This window comes from Hemitrygon akajei, chromosome 3, assembly GCF_048418815.1.
Source record: "Hemitrygon akajei chromosome 3, sHemAka1.3, whole genome shotgun sequence".
Lineage (NCBI taxonomy): Eukaryota > Metazoa > Chordata > Chondrichthyes > Myliobatiformes > Dasyatidae > Hemitrygon > Hemitrygon akajei.
The window spans coordinates 141,990,161-142,011,947 of NC_133126.1; the positions used below are offsets into that span (position 1 = coordinate 141,990,161).

The 21,787-nt window shown below is 37.9% G+C and overlaps 2 protein-coding genes across 3 annotated transcripts in view; both read right to left on the bottom strand.

The window, feature by feature from the left end:
• Nucleotides 1–14,906, bottom strand: part of fam124b (family with sequence similarity 124B) — a 59,867-nt gene extending 44,961 nt beyond the window's left edge. The window contains exons 1-2 of one of the 2 annotated variants that reach the window (XM_073040968.1): nucleotides 14,866–14,906; nucleotides 225–253 (exon numbers count right to left, since the gene is read on the bottom strand). In XM_073040968.1, the coding sequence (XP_072897069.1) occupies nucleotides 225–237 (13 nt within the window). In that variant the 5' untranslated portion in view covers nucleotides 238–253; nucleotides 14,866–14,906. Of the gene's footprint in view, nucleotides 1–224; nucleotides 254–3,682; nucleotides 3,823–14,865 lie in introns of those variants that run through there. The other variant, XM_073040966.1, reaches the window with a different exon arrangement.
• Nucleotides 14,907–16,371: 1,465 nt separating this feature from the next.
• The window catches only part of LOC140725472 (cullin-3-like), a 91,289-nt gene continuing 85,873 nt past the window's right edge, over nucleotides 16,372–21,787 (bottom strand). Inside the window, 2 exon segments of the mRNA XM_073040969.1 lie at nucleotides 16,372–18,261; nucleotides 18,590–18,735. Of these exon segments, the coding sequence (XP_072897070.1) occupies nucleotides 18,130–18,261; nucleotides 18,590–18,735 (278 nt within the window). The 3' untranslated portion in view covers nucleotides 16,372–18,129.

A 21,787-nucleotide genomic window follows, 5' to 3' on the forward strand; every position in this document is an offset into this window, starting at 1 on the left:
TGATAATACAACATAGGTAGAAGAAAGTTACTATGAAGATTGAGGTCACTGTAAATGCATCTCACCACCATCACCCCCACCCGAATCCACATGCCTTAGTGCATCCATATAGGTTTACATCTTACAATACAAAGCACTTCCTTCCCTTTCTTTGATCAACAACAGCTTTGTCTTTTAAACATTTCCCAAGGATCTACATGGTCACTAATGTAATTAGTACTTACTACTTGAAGACATTCTGCTGGAATCAGATCTGCAAAGAAATGATATGAATGCAAAGTTAAGAACAACATAATGCACAATACAAAAAAACAACAAAATATACACCAATAAGAAGGAAACGTAAACAAATTCAGTATGAATGTTTCAAACATCTTGGCACATCTAAAGGGATCAACTCTGTTTATTTAGTGATTTTAGAAACATTTCAGATACATAGCACAAGGCTTTATTTGCCATAATTCTGTCAATCTCTTAACCAATTGCAACAAGTTTTCAAAATAAACTTCATTTACAAATAACATGAAAATTACACTTTTTTTTGGGCAGTGATCTGCATGTTTCAATAGTAATCAGTAACCATGCTTTAGTTTAAAATCCTAATTAGCAATGACCACTATCAAAAGAAGAGATAAAATTAAAATGGTTGACATAGAAGGAAAATGCCAGAGCTGGATACTTTCCTGCATCAAAGGAACTTGTATTGCTAATCTAGACCGCTGACTGTCTTTACCAACATTCTTCATTTTCTGAAAGAGTGGCCAGAGAATTAGCAAACTAAAATTTCACTATTAAATCAAGCATGTAATGGATTTATATACCAGATTACAATTAAGTAACAATTTTAAAAGCACTTTCCCTCAAAGTTTGCAATTACCATGCTGATTATCAGTATTTGTTATCACTATTCAGTGAATCTCTATGCTGCAATTTGTACGTGCTAAAGTTTAAATGAAGCCATTAGTCCTACTTAGAAAACTACATCTAGTCAACCACACCCATACTAATCTGAATAATAAACTAATATTTCAAATGTAAGGGTAGCTTTCTTTTGCCTTTCAGCTTCAATATTAATATGTTTATATGATTTTTTTTAAAAAAACCACACTACCTGATCTATAAAAAAGTTAATTAAAGTTATGCTTTGTGAGAACTGCTCAGCCAGCTTAATGACATGGCAGGGTTCCTCTGAAACCAAAACTCAACAGTAGCAACCACTACACAAAAAAATCAGAAATCCTCATCATAAAGATTGCTCAACCTATGTATCCGTTTTATTCAACAACACCTTTATTTACTTTGCCATTGAGAGAAAATTATCTTCTAATAATACCTTCAGTTTTTGGCACAAATAATAGACTTTACCAACTAATAGAGAAACCAATAAATGGATTAGTGGCTCCTTTTCTACACTTTGAGCTTGATTACAATCCAGTTTTGATTTTGTGTGGTTGGTGAGGTAAATAAGTTAGTTAGTTTACAACTCTTTATTTCTCAGAAGTAGACAGATAACTTGATAGATTTCTGGCATTTCCAATGGGTGACTAATTTGCTTTTCCTTTGCTGAGTAATCTATGTGTGAATTCTTCACTCTTAAAATAAGGATTCCAAAGTTCATACTTATAAACTAATATGGCACCATGATTAAAGATGCTGACTGCATTGATCTAGTTTTAATTCTAGCTGTCCATGTGGAGCCTGCACACCATTTAAAACCACATGGTTCTCCTCTGTGTACTTTCATATCTGAAAGGCATCATTTTACTAATCTTATTGGCCACCAAACTGACACTCATGTGGTAGAATCTGGTGGATGGAGTACAGAATTGCATTAATATGGATGGTTGTTTGATGACTAGTCAGAATTCCGTGGGCCAAAGAGCCAGTTTCTGTGGTGAATCACCATGTCTATCTTTTAAAAGTTTGTTTTCACTGAAAACCTGCAGCAAGAAAAAAATGATTAAAAATAAAGTAACACACGCAAAATGCTGGAGGAACTCAGGCCAGGCAGCATGAATGGGAAAAAAGCACCTGCCAAAGGGTCTCTGCCTGAAACATCCACTGTAGTTTTGTTTTCCATAGCTGTACTCTGGCCAGCTGAGTTCCTCCATTATTTTGCGTGTGATTTCCAGCATCTGCAGATTTTCTCTTGTTTATATAAAAAAAATCAACTTAAAGTTTAGATTCTAATAAAAAAAAACTGCTGCCCTTTCAGCAAAATGAACTGAGGAAAGAGACAAACATGTGAAAATGGTGCACCAAGCAAGAACATTCAAGCGTCTCCATCAAGGTCAGAGTTGAAATATTTTACTTCTTCCCCGTTGTGAATCAATTAAGTTTGCACCTTGAATATAGTAAAAAGCCTTCAATTTAATTAAAATTCTGATTAGTAAATATGAAATTACTTTCTCGTAATGTTTTTCAAGTAATCATCTACGTTAAGAGCAAATTTAAATATTCAACTTCCTATGGCAGAAAAACGTTAAAAGTTTCATCGGAGATTAAAAATGTACGTCTTTGTGTCTGGTTAAATTCAATAATTTATGCATATCGGACTCCAAAAAAAGGGGTAACATGCAACTCATTTCATTCGCTAAAGAATGTCTTTATTTGATGTTTAATTTGAACATTCTGTTTTCCTAGTGTAGAGATAACATGCATAAATAACCAAAAGGCCAGCTCCGCAGGGGAAAAGCGATGCAAATTCTCAGGAGTTACCAGGACAACTACTGTTAACTTTGTGTTCTGAATTTTGATTTAGAATTTTATTTACACCGCGTGATAAAGTATTATTTCCAAACAGCGTGCGTGTTCTGCTTTCACCGCATCTGACCGCAACTTTCCAACATCTCTGCGTACAATGCCAAAGCAGTTTTTTTCCCCATAACCGCTCAGCAAATAAAACCACTAGTGTATATTCCTCGATTATGTAAGACTTCTTGTTGATAATGCTGTTAAGTTTGAAATTTGATCTCTTGTAATACTCCTCGGGAGAGACGCGCCATGCAAGTTGCAATTTGGCTCCGACTGTGGCATCTCATGTTGGGAACAATGAGTGAAGTCAAACTGCGGTATCCAGCGTATACCGAAATGCTTTATCCTTTGCCGGGGGGCGAAATTACGTCAGAGACAAAAGCTCCAAGATTTCTCTGTTACATATTTTGTGGAAAATTATAATTCTGTAAGTCAATCGTCTTACAAAACATTGTCATTGTGTGCAGCTCATTGTGCGAAGTTTCCTGAAGAAAGCAACTTCCTGCAAATCAGCCTCTCCCAGAAAATGGTCCCTCTGTGCGCGCACACACCATGTATTTACTTAGCATTTTCAAAGGGGCCGTTCTTTCTAATCTTACCAATCTCTGGTTCACTTCACTGTGGCCCCAACCTCCCAGAAGGCAATTTAAAGTTTGTTGACAGTGTAAGGGACGGGATGAATTGTGAAGGGAACTTACCATCTTCGTTTTACATATTTGCGTTTTAAGCAGGCGAGTTCAAAGACTATTACAGTGAGCAACCTCCACAGCTATACTATACCCACATTGACAGCAACCTTATTATTGTCGCGCCCCTCCCCCTCTGTCGTGCCCCGCCTGGAAACAGTGCAACAAGCCGCCTCTTTGCCCCTGTTACCTTCCAACCATAAAGGGCCCAACTAGAGGAGCCGAAAATTTTACCCACTCACCCTCCGGTCTCAGCTCCCGAATCGGCGCAATCCTCCGCAGCGCCGATTCTCCTCCTCATCATCATGCCTTTGCGCAACATTAGCGACTGTACCCGCCACCATTCATTGCACTGCACCAACTCCAAGCTTCGCTTTCATTGTTTCCCCGCAGGTTGATAATAGTAACACCCCCCGCCCCCTGACGTCACCTTCCCTGACAGACAGGCTTCCCCACTTCTAATTAAACACATATGCTATGCCGTTGTTCATCAAGGATCAGGGAAAATAAGCCTTTTATATTACTCTCAAGTAATGCTGGACGGGAAAGGAAGAATCCGAGAATAATGTCGGGCTCACGGTAAACGTGTGGAAGCAAGAAATCTTCCAAAATAATGACGGGCAACCTGAAATAATAAAAGGACCCAGTGGTCACTTGTAGCCGTTGAGAATAGAATATTTAATGTTGTCCACAAGGATTTTAGTCAAGATTTTGACAGTTGGACCTGGTAGTTTAAAATGGACAATGCCCTTTATTAGCCAAGGCAAAGGATGGAATAGTTAGAATGGTTCTGTATCCAGGACAATATTCGAGGGCTCATCTTCGAATCTGAATATGCCACAGTTGTCACCAACTTCATCAAGACCCGTGTGGATGTGTGCGCGCATACGAGAACGTACTAGACATACCCAAATCAAAAGCCGTGGATGAACCAGGAATTTCGTAGTCTACTGAGGGCATGGCATATTAGCATTCAAGACCGGTGAGCCTTAACTATACAAATCCAGGTACGACATGCCTAAGGTTATTTTAAGTGGGGAAAAAATAATTCCGATTGAGGTTTGATGGAATCGGATGAGGGTTTACAGGCCATTACGTCCTACAAAGCGAAACCTAACATTATGAATGGCTGATGCTTCACTCCCAGATGAATTCAACGTCTTTGATGCGTTTTGAAAGTAAGAATAGAACTACATCTACGCGAATTCCTGCAGCACCCGGTGACCGCCATCTGTCTCGAAGGCCGATATCAGAATATTTTTCCAAGAGGGTGAACTGTCGCAAGGCGTCAGGCCTTGGTGTACTTAGTAGGATTAGGAAAAGCTGTGCCAATCAACTGGCGGGAATTTTCAAGGTTATCTTCAATCTCTGACTGCTGCAGTCGGAAGTTCCCACCTGCTTCAAAGAGGCAGCAATTCTACCAGTGCCCAAGAAGAGCAGAGTCAGCTGTCTTGAGACCATTACCCATATATCTTCTGTGAAGAAATGCTTTGAGAGGTTGGTCATGGCTAGAATCAACTACTGCCTAAGCAAGGACCTGAACCCACTGCAATTTGCTTATGCCGCAGTAGGTCTACAGCAGATGCAATCACAGTCTCTATTGTACAGCTGTACAATAGTAATACCCATGTCAGGCTGTTGTTATTGATTACTGCTCAGAATCCAACACAGTCATGTCCTTATATATGATCAACAAGCTTCAAATCCTGAACATCTGCACCTCCCTCTGCAAATGGATTGTTGACTTCCTTCACACATGTGGTGGTGGCATCCGTCAGTCTCGAGAGACCATGGATCTACACCTGGAGTTTCCAGGGCGCAGGCCTGGGCAGGGTTGTATGGGAGACTGGCAGTTGCCCAAGCTGCAGGTCTTCCCCTCTCCACGCCACCGATGTTATCCAAGAGAAGGGCACTAGGACCCATGCAGCTTGGCACCGGTGACGTTGCAGAGCAATGTGTTGTTAAGTGCCTTGCTCAAGGACACAAACACGCTGCCTCAGCTGACGCTCGAACCAGTGACCTTCAGGTTACTAGTCTGATGCCTTGCCCACGAGGGCACGCGCCAACTATTGACTTCCTTACAGGGAACATTTCCTCTTTGCTATCAACACTAGCACATCGAGGATGCATGATTAGCGCACTAACTCTGCTCCACTCTACACCCACAACTGTGTGGCCAGGCACAGCTCAAATGTCATCTATAAATCTGCTAACAACTATTTCATTGGTGTTGAGGATGCATACAGGAGTGAGATAGATCAGTGGTTGAGTGGTGTCACAACTAGAACCTCGCACTCAACCTCACTAAGACCAAGGAACAGATTGTGGACTTCGGGAGGGGAAGTCACAAACCTGAATGGACTAAGAATCCATGACAACACCTCACTTTTTCCCTCTTTCTGCACAATTCATTTAATACTTATTATAAATTATCATTTATTTATTATTATTATTGTATTGCAATATACTGCTGCTGCAAAACAAATTTCATATGCCAGTGATACTACACCTGATTCTGAAACTCTACTCAGGCTACAAGTAGATTAGGGTGTTAAACTCTAGTTAAATTGTGTTCAGAACCCAGAGAAAGTTCAGTCAAGATTTACAAGATGTTAGGGAATTTTAATTTACAAAAATATATTGTTGCAAAGAGAACACCAGCCCCAAAGTAAACAGATACACAGGAGATTTAATTAATGTTTTCTCCACCCCCCCCCCCCCCCCACAAAGTTGAGGTGCCTTGATGAGAGAAATAGAAAAAGTTTCACACAAAGGTATTTGAAATTTGAAATTCACTGCCTATAAATATAATGAAGATGGAATATGATGGGCTAATATGCTAATATGGGCTTAATGACTTTCTTATGTGCTATCAATTTCTAGTTCATTAACAATATCTAGTAGCTGGGTTGCAGGGGCAAGCAAATATGGACTTTGAAATAGCGAGTTTAATTTCACGAGTGCTCATGCATTTCCATTCATAGTCAAGATCAGTTTCTTCTACTTTTCAAATATATATTGCCCTTACTATCTGAAAACAGGGCACCCATTCCTACATGTATGTTAACACACTTCTTTCCCCTCACTAGTCCAAGTTCAAAATACATTATCAAAATATGTATACTATATACAACCTTGAGATTTGTCTCCTTACAGGCAGCCAAATAGAAACCCAATACAACACACTAAAAAAGACCGAACATCCAGTGTGCAAAAGCAGATCATGCAAATAAAAAGTGAGCAAATAACAAAGTGAGTTCACAGTCACAAAGCCAGTCATCACCTCAACTGGTACAGCACAAAGACAAGTAAATCTCGCAGAGAAGTGAGCTGAACACTCCAGCCCAAACAAGCTGACCTTTCCAATCTGGCCCGGTGGTTAAATTGGTCAAATATAGGCTCATTCGTTCTTCTTGGTCTTGGGTTACACCATCTCAACTCTGCCTTAGATCTGCCATTTCTTATCGGCTCCGAGTCCTCTCCAGCAATTACCAAACACTGGCTCATTCCTTGCTCTCGGGCCCAAGCTTCGCCACCCTGATTTGGCCCATACACTTCACTCCGCATCCATCCTGCACCTTTGAGACTTGCCACAGAAACGCCAGGTCGCACAGGCAGTTCAAAAGCTCAACTCCAAAAGGGAAGTTACAGATTATTGATTGCAGTAATCATCCAAAATAAGTGTGATTAATCCAGTAGTTAATAGATTTCTTTGCTGCCAGTAAGGTGTCACTGTTTCACCAGTGCCATCTTAAACCAACTTGGAATGTTAACTGACTTTTTCTTAGATAATAACTGACCTGCTGAGTACTTCTACCATTTTCTTTGATTTACCTCACTAGCACCTCTCTTGCCTGCCTGTTTGACCACTATAATACTATTGATTGGATCTTCTTTGAATATTAGTGCAACCAACCACTGAGTTAGATCTGTTGACCTGGTCCTCTACCCAACCCCTTTCCTGTTTCTATACTTCCTTTTTTCAGAAATGGAGAGTTAATCTTGCTAGCCCAAAGAATTCTCAACTCCAACAGCAAGATGGAGAGGCAAGAGGACAGGGAGAAGCCCCTCCTGTGAAAGATGCACCTTTGAATTTTGCCAGCAGGAACTGATTTTGTATTTATTAATCTGGAAGCATTTGTAAACTGTTGACCCCAAAACAAAAAAAAAGATAAAATTAATTATCGTTAAATGCTTAAAAACACAAGTAATATCCTTTACGTTTGCATTATCATCCAGTCTGATTTTTCCAAAGTTAGAAGGATATGAGATCGAGACTCAAAGAAGCTGATGATTTGATAGTTAATACAGTGAGATGAAGAGCTAATGGAGATTGATAGATTGAAATATTGCAAACTGACTATTCCACATAGCAGGTAAAGATGGTTAGTGGAACAGTTGACTCCATTGTAGGTGAATGGTAAAATCCACAAAGTTGATGGGAATGTGGGAAAATAGGTTACAAGAAAGTTTAGTGGGGAACGCGATTGCTCCATGAACTGCACAAAATCAATGGGCCAAATAGCTTCCATGCCATTAAGAAATATAGGGTTTAAACAGAATGTTATTTAGATGCCTAGCAAGTAAGGCATTGTGAACAAACATCTGGCTTTCCATTTCAGAACGACACCCTCAAAAGAAATGTGAAATGTGAAATCTAAGTAGCACTTACAATAATCTCTTGGAGATGAAAGTAACCTTATTGGGATGCAACTTTAGGAACAGGCATAGATTCATAGAACACTACAGTACAGAAACAGGGCCTTTGGTCCGTCTCATCCAAATTATTAATCTGTCTTGTCCTATGAACCTGCACCCTCCCAGACCACAGCCATCTGACTACCTATCTAAATTTCTCTTAAATGTTAAACCTCTATCTACCAGTTCTGGTGGCAGTTCATTTCACACTCTATCCACCCTCTAAGTGAAGTTTCCCTTTGAACATTTCACTTAACCCATGACCTCTAGTCTTAGTCTCACCCAACCTCAGTGGAAAAAGTCCACTTGCATTTACCCTACCTATACCTCTTGTAATTATGCGTGCCTCTATCAAATTTCCCTTCATTCTCCTATGCTCTAGGGAATTAAGTCTTAACCTAGACAGTCTTTCCCTCTAACTTGGGTCTTCATCCAGCAACATCTTTGTAAATTTTCTCTACACCCTTTCCTCTTATTGGTATCTTTCCAGTAGATAGGTGACCAAAATAGCACACACTATTCCAGATTAGGACTTACCAACATCTAATCCAACTTCAACATAACATCCCAACTCCTATACTCAATACTTGATTAATAAAGGACCATGTGTCTAAAGAGCTCTTTACACCAAGACTGGGGATGTAGTGGTCAGTGAGGAAGGCTATCATGGTTTGTAGAGATCTGCATCAGCTGGAAAAATGGCAGATGGAATTCAATGCAGACAAGTGTGAAGTTTTGCACTCCACTAAGACCAACCAGGGTAGGTCTTACATAGTGAACAGTACGGCACTGAGGACTGTGGTGGAACAAAGGGATCTGGGAATACAGGTCCATAATTAATTGAACTATATTTGTACAGATTAGATGTGTGGGGCTGAAAAGGTCCAAGACCACAAGCTGACTCATGGAGAAGCCCAGAGACGAGGCGTGGGGTCATGAATGACTCCATCTCAAAGTAGCAAGGAAGATTGCAGCATCAAGGTGAATGTGGCAGGGGTCAAAGATGAATCTCAACAGAGACTGTCAGCAGCGGGATCAGCGATGTTCAGACACAGGTCGGCGGTCATTCTTTACAGAAGGACTGAGTTTATGCAGCTGTTCTCCTCCCATGCAAATGTAAAAATGTTTCCCATATTCTACGATTTATATGATTATTGGTCTGGACTGCATATTGGTTTCCTTCAGTTTTTCAGTGTTTTCTTTCTTGCGGCCAATTGGTGGGTGGACAATGTTAATTTTTGTTGGGGGTTTGGCGCTACTGTCTCTGTTCTTTTCTGTGAGTGAGGGCATCGGGGATCGGTGATCGTTATGTGTAGGGAATCTGTGTCTGTTGTTGTGGCTATTTTCAGCTACAGGGGGAGGGAAGTTTTGAGGTTTGTGAGTTTTGTTTGTTCTTTTCATGCGGCGGGGAGGGAGTTGATACTTTTTCCCTTTCATCAACACCCATGATCTTTCTGTATTTAATAGCAATCTAGAGTAGACATTGTACCGTACATGCATACTTTGACAATAAAAAGAACCTTTGAAAGTGGCATCACTGGTAGATAGGGTTGTAAAGAAAACTTTTGGCACATTGGTCTTCATAAATCAATGTATTGAGTACGGGACATAGGATGTTATGTTGAAATTGTGTAAGACATTGGTGAAGCCCAGCTTGTGGAGCATTGTGTGGAGTTTTGCTCTCCCACCTAGAGGAAAGATATAAACGAGTTTGAAAGAGTAGGGAACACTTACAAGGATGTTGCCAGGTTTAGAGGACTAGAATTATAAGGAAAGATTGAATAGGTTAGGACTGTATTCTTTAGACTGTAGAAGACTGAGACATTTGACAGAGATATACAAAATTAAGAGGGGAATGAATAGGGTTTTTCACTGTGCTTCGGTGGGACTACAATCAAAGTCCATGAGTTAAAGGTGAAAGGTGAAAAGTTTAAGGAGAACATGAGGGGTATCTTCACTCAGAGGGTTATGAGAGTGTGGAATGAGCTGTCAGCACAAGTGGTGATGTGAGCTCAATTTCAATGTTTAAGAGAAATTTGGATAAGTTCAATGATAATAGGGGCACGGAGGGCTATTTTCCCAATGCAGGTCAATAGGAGTATGCAGTCTAAATGGTTTTGGCATGGACTAATGGGCCGAAGGATCTTTTCTGGTGCTGTACTTCTCTATGACTCTGTGACCATTTACCTGTGATGCCACTTGCAGGGATTTATGGATCTGTATCCCCAGATCCCTCTGTTCTACCTTAGTCATCAATGCCCTACTGCTCATCATATAAATTCTACCCTGGTGTGTCCTCCCAAAGTGCCACACCTCACACTCATTTTATTTTTGAATTTTAAATTTGTATTTCGACTGTGCAACTTGAATTTTGTTACCAGTTAAAAAAAGTCTATCCAACTCAAGACAGATAGGTCCTTCATTGTACATCAAATTAGTATATTTCAATATTTGGGATGCCTTAAAATCTGTTCGGTGATTCGACTACTTGCATTTTGGTAAATTCATAACATGATCAAATAGCGTGAGCATGCTACAGATAAGATTCCCTGATTTATCCAAGGACTCTGACTAGCTGGATCCATATTAATCAGATCTCTAATGTTGAGAACACAAGGGCAGAATATGTAATCCCTTTTCATTATATAACACATGGAGCCCTATTATGAGGCTAAGATATATCTATGCTGCTCTCATCCATTCCCAACATGTTCCAAGATATAGGGACTGCAGTACTGGAATCTGCAGCAAGTGGGACTCAGAAGGTTGAACAGCATCCCCAAGGAGGAAAAGAGTTTTAAGATATGATGACCCATACAGAACACACAATCACTGGTACCATATCCAACAAGGATTATGCAGCAAAACTTCCTCAGCCTTACATACTAATCCTTCATTGAAAAACAAAAATACACCTGAATACTTTCATGCTTCTGGGGTTTTAATTAAAGGGTTCTTCTATTCAACTATATTGTTGCCACAAAATAAACTTAATTGCAGTGAAATCTATCTATCAGTCATGTTCATCTTTGTATCCTCAGAAATATTCTCTTTTCTGGAAAATCAAGAATACCTAGTGCTGCTCTTAATAGTTAATAAAGCAAGGAAAAAAAATCAGGGTATTGCTAATTTTGACTGATTCTTAATGCACAGGAGATAGATAAATACGTGGTAACATGGATGTCACAGTATGTATTATGAGAGATCTTTTAGAAACAAAAAATTATGAAAGGGATACACAAGATAGAAGCAGGAAAGTTGTTTCCACTGGTAGATGAGACTAGAACTAGTGGACACAGCCTCAAGATTCAGAGGAGTAGATTTAGGGCAGAGATGGAGGAACTGCTTTTCTCCAGAGGGTGATGTATCTGTGGAATTCTCTGCCTAATGAAGCAGTGGAGGCTACCTCAGTAAATATATTTAAGTCAAAGTTGGATAAACTTTTGCATAATAGGGGGATTAAGGGTTATGGGGAAAAGGCAGGTAGGTGGAGATGAGTCCATGGCAAGATCAGCCATGATCTTATTGAATGGCGGAGCAGGTTCAACAGGCCAGGTGCCTACTCCTGCTCCTATTTCTTATGGTATGTTCTTATACTCTTTCATCATGTTGTTTATGAAGAATCCATTTGTCTCTGCCTTAATATTCAAAGACTCTAATTCCACCAACCTTTAATCAAGGATTGTCAAAAACTCGTGGTAATCAGAAACAAAACAATTGTATTTATGGCTATTTGTAAAGGGTATCCTTATTTTAAAACAATGGACCCTAGTTCCAGCTGCTTGCACTAGTGGAAATATCATCTCATTATCCACAGTATTACGAGCCCTTTGGGCTTCATAGATTACAATCAATTCAGCGCTCACTTTTGTAAATTCCAGCTGATACTAGTCTAGCCTGCCCAATCTGTAATGCCAAGACAATCCAACTTCTAATGATATCCAGCCAGTAAATCTTCTCTGAACTGCTTACAATGCATTTAGATTAGCTACAAGACATGGGAGCAGGATTAGACCATTCAGCGCATTGAGTCTGCTCCACCGTGTATCCAGAGATACCGGGCACGTGACAGATGCACTGCCACCTGGCTGATCGGAGGACACACCACACGCCAATCAACATTTGGTCCCTCCCAACTAATCAATGCACACCTAAATTATTGGTCACCTTAATTGGATTATCTCACCCAGCCCCATGCTATAAAAGGTGAGACATGTGCCTGGCTCGCTCTCTCTTACAGACCATCTCATTGAAGGTAAGTGCATTGATTTATGTTTGGGAAGGTTTATCGTCTGTCCTGGTAAGGGAGCCGCAGCTATCCAAGGTCAAGGGAGATAGCTGTCGTAGTGCTTTTCCCTTGTTCTTTGTATGTGTAACTGTACCCTGCCCCCACACCTCTTTCTGTGTATTGTACAACCGACCCGACCTTCCCCACACGTGTTAACCCTAAACTTTTTTTGTTAGAATAATGTAGTTGCTTGTGTTGACCCGACTTCTCCTTGTAAATAAATTCCTTATTATTAAAACTGTGTGTGTCCAGGCCTCTACTGTTGAGACTCAAAGAACCAGTTATTTTCCATCACAACACACCGTTACATCATGGCTGATACTGGATCCACTCTGGCTAAGGTAGTAATATGCACATTTAATAAAGAGAAAGCAGTGGATGTGCTTATATTAAGGTTTCCAGAAAGCATCAAAGTTTGTTACTTGAAATGAAAGTTCATTTTGTATGAGGCAGCATTAGCAGAAATAGAAATTGGGTGGCCAATATGGAATAGAGAATAGGCATAAATTGGTCATTCTTCTAGATAGCAGGTGGTTCTGACTTTTGTGCCACAGCTCATCTTTTTTATGATCTATGTGACTTGGATGAAGTTGCTGAAGTTAAGACTGATAAGGTAATAACACTAAAATAAGTAGGAATGTAAGTTACAAACAACCTGACAGGTTACAAAAGGATATAAATAGGGTAAACAAGCAGACAAAATGTGGAGAAATGTGGAATTATCTATACTCTCAGGTAAATAAAAGATTATCTAAATATGAAAGATTACAGAACTCCTAGATGCGGTTTATTTGTCTTTTTTTAATGATTTCACTTGCAGTTAGTACATAAACCAGTAGTGCAAGTGATTAGAAATGCTATCAAAGTTTAAAATTTTGCAAAGTTAACTAAAGCAGAAATTGGCAGATTATGGCTGGTACATAAGATTTCTAAGTAGGACTAGGTCACCTAGCCACCTCATCTTGCAATCATCAATATCTTCAGTTCCTTTTCCCCCACACTATCCGTATGTTTCTTTATTCCCTAAATGTACAGAAGTGTAGCAATTTCGACACCAAGTGCTCTGATTTTGTTCATTTACAGTCAAAAGAACACAACAGCATAATTGCTGTCAATAACTATAGGTAACTATTACAGTTTTATAGTACTGTAGTATTATTGCTAGTGTTCTAATTGGTTCTGTATTTCAAATAAATACAGAATTTGTTACCCAGTTAAACAGTTTGTCTTTTTGATACCTGTTTAGTTATTTCTATGAAATTTCGGGTAATTAGGGCAGCCGCTTAATTGGGCCATAAAGTACTGGTCCCGCTGTGACCTAATTAACTGGAATTAACTGTATATGCCAATAGCTATCCATATTTCCGTATTTATAAAAAAAAGGAACAAACTCCATGATTAAACAACTTTTGCCTTCCATGGCTTGTCACAGCCACACTTGCATTTCATTTTCCTCTATGCATAACTGATTAAAAAAGACAAGCCTTACCAGTTATTAATTACCAAACTAATCATTTAAGCAGCTGAAATGCAACACCTCAGGCAAAGTGAACTCATCCTATAAGGCTCAAGCAGTGCCAGTCAATAAATTAAACAACATTTTTACTTTGTTTATATATTAGAATTATACACAATTTCAAACACAACTTACAAAATATTTACCCAACTTGAAATTCAAAATTTCTTGAATATGCTTGATTATTTTTCACTTATTCTCCATATAATGTACTCGACTTCGGCTTTCACATGAAATCAATTAAATTCATAATATGGAATAATAAAATTTGGAATATTTTTGATTAGAAAACACGAGTTTACAATAAGTGCATACCTTAAATATATGAATAAATCTCAATCAGGAAAATGAATAATGTCATTTATTCCTGAACGGGATGAAAGTAGTGGACAAGAATTTTGAGCAGAGATAGGCTAGGTGTTCTAAAAACAGGGTTAGAAAGCATTATATTGCACAACAAATACAACATACTACTTTGCAGAACAAGAATAATAAAAAGAATTTGCTCCTGGCAAAATAAGATTTGCATTTGATGCAAACTTAATAAATTACTTCAGCATACAAGTGCTGAGTGCATTTGGAAGTACACAGTTATACATCATGATACAACATGGTGGCTAACCAGCTTGGTGAGAATTATTTTATTTATAAGTTCTTAATAAATCAAATAAATTAAAATAGTGTATTTAATTTCTAGCAACTCTACAATTTACAAACAAATCAAGTTATTAAAAGGCAACTGCACATTTTAAGTAGTTCTGCCTCAAAGCACTAAGATAAAAATACTGTAAGAATTTTAATGACAACCTACAGTTTTGAAATACTTAAATGGGCTTCTATGAACAGAATTTTTATTTTATGCACCATATGGGTAATTGACATTTTTATATAAATGTAATAATGAATTGTTTTAAAGTACTTACATTCTGGGTCATCCATTCTGTAAATATTTTGGATTAAATTTCTTCATCTGCTGAAGTAATATTCAGTGTCACTGACAATCATGTTTGCATCATTAGATTTTCAGAGCCCATGTGTAATGCAGAAGTTTGAAGATGCTTGGTAATTCCATACCATCAGTTTGTACTGTTTGTACTGATTGCATGAGTTAGTTATTTACAAAAATATTTCAGTAGAACAAGCAACAGCACAGTATAGCCTAAAACAAAGATGGCTGAAGATAAAACACATGAAAAAATAATTACTAGATTTGCATTGGATTGATCATTACCAGGCTGTCTTAATGGATCAGAGGTGAGAGCTAATAACCCAGAGAGTGCAAATACAAATATGATTCTGACAAAATAAAAATTTTCATTTAACAATAAATAGCACCAGTAAAAGTCTCCATGAATCCACTCGATTCTTATAAGCCCAACCGTTCATTAACATCCCGAACTCTAATCCTCCACCATGATTATTTTCAACACTGGCAGCCCACAAGGCTGCGTCCTCTGCCCCCTACAGTTCCTTGTACGCTCAAGACTGCATGGCCATATTCTGTTCTAGCTCTATCTACAAGTCTGCCCCTGATACTACCATAGTAGGTTCCATCTAAAATAATAATGCATCTGTGCACAGGAAGGTTATAGAGCCTAGTGACATGGTGGCATGACAATAATCTTTCCCTCGATGCCAGAAAAAACAAGAGCCGGTTATTGATTTCAGAAAGGGGGCAGAGGTGGTACCCATGCTCCTGTTTACATAAAGAGTACTGAGGTTGAGAGGTTTGAGAGTCTCAAGTTACAGGAGTAAATAGAGTCTGTCCTGTCCAACCATGTTGGTGCCATGGGCAAGAAAGTTCAAGTGCCTTCACTTCTCAGGAGGCTAAAGAAATCTGGCATGTCACCATCAACCTTGCTATTATTTATAGATGCAACAGAGGAAGAATACAATCTGGATGCACCAGGGCTTGGTAGGCGACTGCAGTCTGTTTGAAAATTCTAAACCAGCACCATGGCAATTTATAAGTCAAATAATCTTAACAGTATAACATGTATTCCACATTATTGGTAATAGTGTACTTATTCAATGCAGTTTCTTGGAATTTAGTGAGATTCAACAGGTTGCTAAAGATGACTCGTCTCTAAAGATGTAATGAAGATGAACATAAAAGTGTCATATTTTAAGTGAAGTGACTTCTATTACATCAAATTTCTATTTTACATATACTGAACTTTGCTAATTCCAGATTTAGTGACAATGACAATAAGAAAATTCCACTAGAAATTACCTCGTATGAAAAGAATTCTGTATATTTATACCAGGATAACTTAATTTAAAAAAATGTATAGTGGAAAATAGCAGGCTGAAGCACCTAAAAGGTTGAAGTCTGTATAAACAATTTATCCAGTCTAGGCATTTATTTAAGTGGACTTCATTTATGTTATATTTTCCTATTAGTCACATCAAAACATTCAACGCTGTACTTAGTGTAGAATCTTTAATGTGTATTCCATTGGTTGGCATCATAACAAAGACGCTGGCTGAACTGGATTGATCGTAGTATGACCTTAAAAAGCAGTACAGCAAACAATCTGACATTTACCTCTAATAACAAACCTCAGAACTTAGAAAAAAATCAGTAACCCATTAAGATTAACCTTTTAAACATAAATTATGATAGTTATGTATATATTAAGTGTCCCCAAAAGTTCAGTAAACTTTAATTAAAAATTTCATCCCAGAAGGGATCACTTGCATCCATTTTCACTCCATTTATAGCACTGGTTGGGGCTTTAAAAGACCAACTCTAATTTAATTGTGGATATACTGAAAAGTCTCAAGAGAAACTGTGGGTTATTGAGGTAGCTCCTCAGCCCCACTACCCTATCATTTATTTTCAGTAGATTACCCAGGAAACATTTATTTGGTAGTTACATTGTTTCCACTCAATATATTATACATATAAAAAATTACTGCTGCTAATTAATATCACGAATTGATTTTCTGTTGCAGTTTAGAGATAGCCTATGAATCGGATCATGGTATCCCATGAAAATTGTCATTTTCAATGCTGTGGAAATAAATCTGCTGTAATTAACCAGTACCATTCCTGAAAGAAAATGATATTTCTTGACTAAAAGGTGGGGTGCTTTTAACTGAGACAGTCATGCTTTGTTTGATACAGACAAATTAAAACAAACTAGAAACAAACTTTCAGCTTATCCACAAATGTAACTAAATAAGAGTTATTCTTTAAAGCTCCCATTATATAAAAAATGCTGTTTCCATGCATTGTCACATCTATCTCAATGTTTCATTTCACATGAATACTAAGATATCATCCAATAGATATTATGACTGTATACATCTTGTGTACAATGCAGATTTTATCTATTTTACTAATATTTTTATTTTGAATTCCCGTCTACAAGTAATGTGATGAAAACAATGCCCTGTACAAGCTACTATTAGCAGTGAGTACAACAGCAAAAAAAAAATATTATACATTTTATACACACTAATATAAAACTTCAACTTTAGAAGTAACTGGGCATGGACTGCACTTGCCATCGACACAATGAAGAAACTATTAGTATATCATGTTAGTGATGATACAGGCAATTTAATGGGACCCCATACAAAGATTTCCACTGAAAATATTTCCTGCAATAAATTGCATTCAATGGTAAAATACAGCATGTTAAAAAGCACATTTTTTGCCATTTTAAAAAATGTGCACACAATTTAGGGGTTTAAAGCCTTCTTCCTAGCAGAATATTGCAAAAGCAAGGCAATATGTGAGGCAGCTGCAGTTCATTTAACCAGCTTTATACACCCAATCCTTACAAGCACAGAGGTGCCAAACACTCAGAAAAATTCTTTGACATAAACATTGAGAATCAGGGAAAATGAAATTTGAACAATTGCTTTATTTTTATTGATGGTATTTCACGTTTTCTAGATTTTATTTCTTTTTTTTTTACAGTACTGAAAACAAAATGAAAACACATTCACATTTTCCCGAGGAACTCTTAAGGGTGATCTCTACAAGGGCAAAATGGCGAGCAACCAGAAGTTAGGTCCATTTTGTTCAAAAATTATCACAGGAAATAAGGGCTTGATCTGAATAACCTAGTACACTTACTGCAATTTATTTGGAGAAGGTCTTCTTAATATTTTTAAAATGAACTTCTCAGTTCATGCGATTATAAAGTCCAGAAGATAAACTGGTTGAATGCATCTTATGCTACATAAGTGTATACTTTACGATCCTCAGGTGTTCGTGCCAAATATTCTCTCTCAATAAGTCCCTCAATTCTTTTTTTGATTACCACTGGACTTGGTAAGAAGCGAGCTTTCAACTGCTGGGTCACCTATGAATGGAAAGGAGAAAAGGTTAAAATATTAATACTTCTAATATTTAAAAATATTTAATGTAATCCACTACAATAAACATTGAAATTGTTGAAAATGTTTCAATATCTGGCTTTCAAGTGTTTCAGTTTCCATTGCTCTAGTGTGTGAAAATCCTGTATCCCAGTAATACAGTCCCGTAGTTTTCATCACATGCCCACTAATTTAATTACTGGTTTACTAATTCTATCAATCTTGAAATCTGACATTAATGAATACATTAAATGTACGCAGAAATCACTTTACAAAAATTGCATTTTTAAAAGATAAAATTTAAATTTCTTGCACCTCAGCCACCAGAACATTATGTTGCATCTTCTTCCTGGATTTCATGATGCGTACAATGGCAGCCTCAATTTCATGCTTCCTGTCATCATCAACTTTCTGCCGGGTTTCTTTTCTTTCTGGATCAGACTCTCCTTGTTTGGCAGCAACTGAAAGTTAAATCCATTAGCCAAATTTAAGCATTAAGTATCAAATTATACCTCTAATTCACAACACACGGATATCAGCTACATCAATCTGTAGTAAATTTGACATTCCTTTAAGGAAATAATAAATTTCAATTCTCTATTCCAGAGGGCTGTACTTGAAGAGGAAATAGTTAAATTTTTGAAAGATCAGAGAAATGAGGGCACTGGGGAATTGGCACAGAAGAGGAGATACTGTATGGCTTGGGGGAGATCAGCCCTGATCTACCACACTGAATGGTAGAGCAGGCTTGAGGGACTAAGTGGCTAACTCCTCCAACTATTTTCTTATATACCTTACTTTAAAATGGACCAATAGCTGATAGAATGCAAAAAGTCTAACAAAGTAGATTTAATTTCTATTGATTAGAAACAGATGATAAATTTGGCCACTGACCAAGTAAGAACACAAGAAATGGCAACAAGAATAGAAGAAATGGCCTCTTGATCCTGCTCCACCATTTCATAAGGTCATGGATAATACAAGCTTTACTTCAGTACTATTTACCATTCTTTCCCCATACCCCTTGACTGCCTTGCGGTTCAAATATCAATCAACACCTATATATATAAATATTGCTTTTATAGCACTTTGTACACTGTAAATTCTGGAGATTTACACCCCTGAAAAAAGAAATTCCTCATCTGCTAAGCAGAAAATGCCTTAACCATAATTAACTTTCCCTCCAATTTTAGATGCTCCTTTAATAGGATATTTTTCTCATTATCTATTGTCAATCCACTCAGAGTTTTGAATGTTTCAATAAAAATCATCTTATCCTTCTAAACTCCAATGAACACATAGGAGCAGAATGAGAGCAACACAAACAACTCAGCAGGAAAAGAGTACAGTCGATGTTTTGGAACTGCACACCACAGATGCTGCCTGGCCTGCTGTGTTCCTCCAGCATTTTCTGTGCGTTGCTTGGATTTCTAGCATCTGCAGATGTTCTCGTTTGTGATAGCAGCAGAATTAGGTCATTCAGTCAGCTATTAATCATTTGATTGTGGCTTATTTATTTTCCTTTTCAATGTCATTCTATTGCCTTGCTCACATATCGTTTGACACCCTTACTAACACACACTAAGCTCTCAAATTTTCTCCTCAGGTGAATTCCTTCATTTCATAAATCAACTTTGTGGACTGCCTACAATGCAACTAAATTTTTAAAATGTGAAGGTCAAAACTGCAAACAGTAACAAAGTAGTGGTCTCAAAGTGGCATTAAAATTTCCCCAGTTTTGCACACCATGTCTCTTTCCTTTTCCTTCCTAATTACTTGATATAAACACATACCAAATGTTTATATTTCATGTCATAGGACCTCCAGATCTTGTTGAACAGTTACATCTACAACCTCATTCTGTTCAATTAATTAAAATTTGCTTTTTCACTCTTCCTCCCCCACCTCAAGAGAATAATTTAATATTTTGTCTTGCAAAAGTTTATAGTGTGCTCAGGAGATTTCATCTGGGTTACTAATGTACATTACAATTAATTGAAGATCAGAACTGATTAACTCCAACCCCATGAAGTTAACTCTCCCACTATCTTGTGCAGAAACAATTATATGGCACTTTCAAATGTCTTCTGGAAATCCATATCCATTATATCTTCTAGCTTTCCCTTCTCCTTCATATTTCTTAACTCTTTCAAGAACGTTTTTCGTTTCATAAAACCATTGACTCTGCTTGATTGTCATACTACTTTTTTCTGTTGTGACTTGAGTCTAGAACTTTTTCCAATGATAGATGCTTAACCAAATAGCCTATGGTTTCCTGACTTCTGTCTTCTAGTCACCTGTCACCTCTCCAGAATCTTGGGAAGTTGTTGAGGTAGGCGTCTGTCTGTCTGTCTAGGTACTATATCCGATGCGGATGTTGGTGACCATGGCTTTCCATACAGATATATCCCTTATGCTTTGGATGACTTCCATTTCCTTGATGTGTAGCCACCTGTCTAGGCTTTTGATGTACATAAGCCAAGGTCTTCCTTTAGGTTTGCTCCCCTCGATCTTTCCAGCGAGTATGAGTTTTTCTAGTTCATCTTTACGTATGATGTGTCCTGGGAATCTGAGTTGTCTTTCTCTTATTGTTGGTATGAGTGATCTAACCGCTTGGGCTCTTCTGAGAACTTCTTAATTTGATGTGTGTGTAGTCCATGATACAATAACTTTAAAAGATATTTTAGCAGGTACATAAATAGGAAAAGATTAGGAGGGAAATAGGCGAAACATGGGCAAAAGAAAGTAGCTTAACTGGTATGAGCTAATTGGACTGAAGGGCCTGTTTCCCGGTTCAATGACTGAGTTTCTCCAGAGCTTTCTTTTTAAAACAAGTTTGATTTTGGACTTTCAAAATTGCATAATCATACCTTAACTATAATCACTGTTTTACAAAAGCATAGACTATTTTCTAAACTCGTATAAAATTCAAAAATCTGAGCTGCAAACAGAATTGGGAGTCCTCATGCAAGATTCCTTAACTTGCAGGTTGAGTTGATGGTGAGTAAGGCAAATGCAATGTTAGCACTTATTTTGAGAAGACCAGAATAGATACTCTATTGATCCCAAATGAAATTACAGTGCCACAGTAGCACTACAAGTGGACAAATACAAATATTAGAAGTAGAAAGAACAAAAAATGTTACCACAAACAGTCTAACAGAATGGAGATGTGGAGGAATTTCTTTAGCCAGAGTGTGGTGAATCTGTGAATTCACTGCCACAGTCGGCCCTGGGAGACCAGGTCATTGGATACATTTAAGCAGGAGATTAATAGGTTCTTGATTAATAAGAGCATGAAAGGTTATGGGAAGAAGGAAGGAGAATGAATCAGATTTAATATCACCGGCATATCATCTGGATTGGGGATTGCCAAACGTTACGTGGATTTTCTGGTGTAGTCTGTTTCGTCATATGCTTTTGTGATATCATTCTGGGGGAACGTTGTCTCATTTTTTAACTGCATTGCATTTGTGGTTTCTAAATGACAATGAACTGAATTTGAAATGTAGT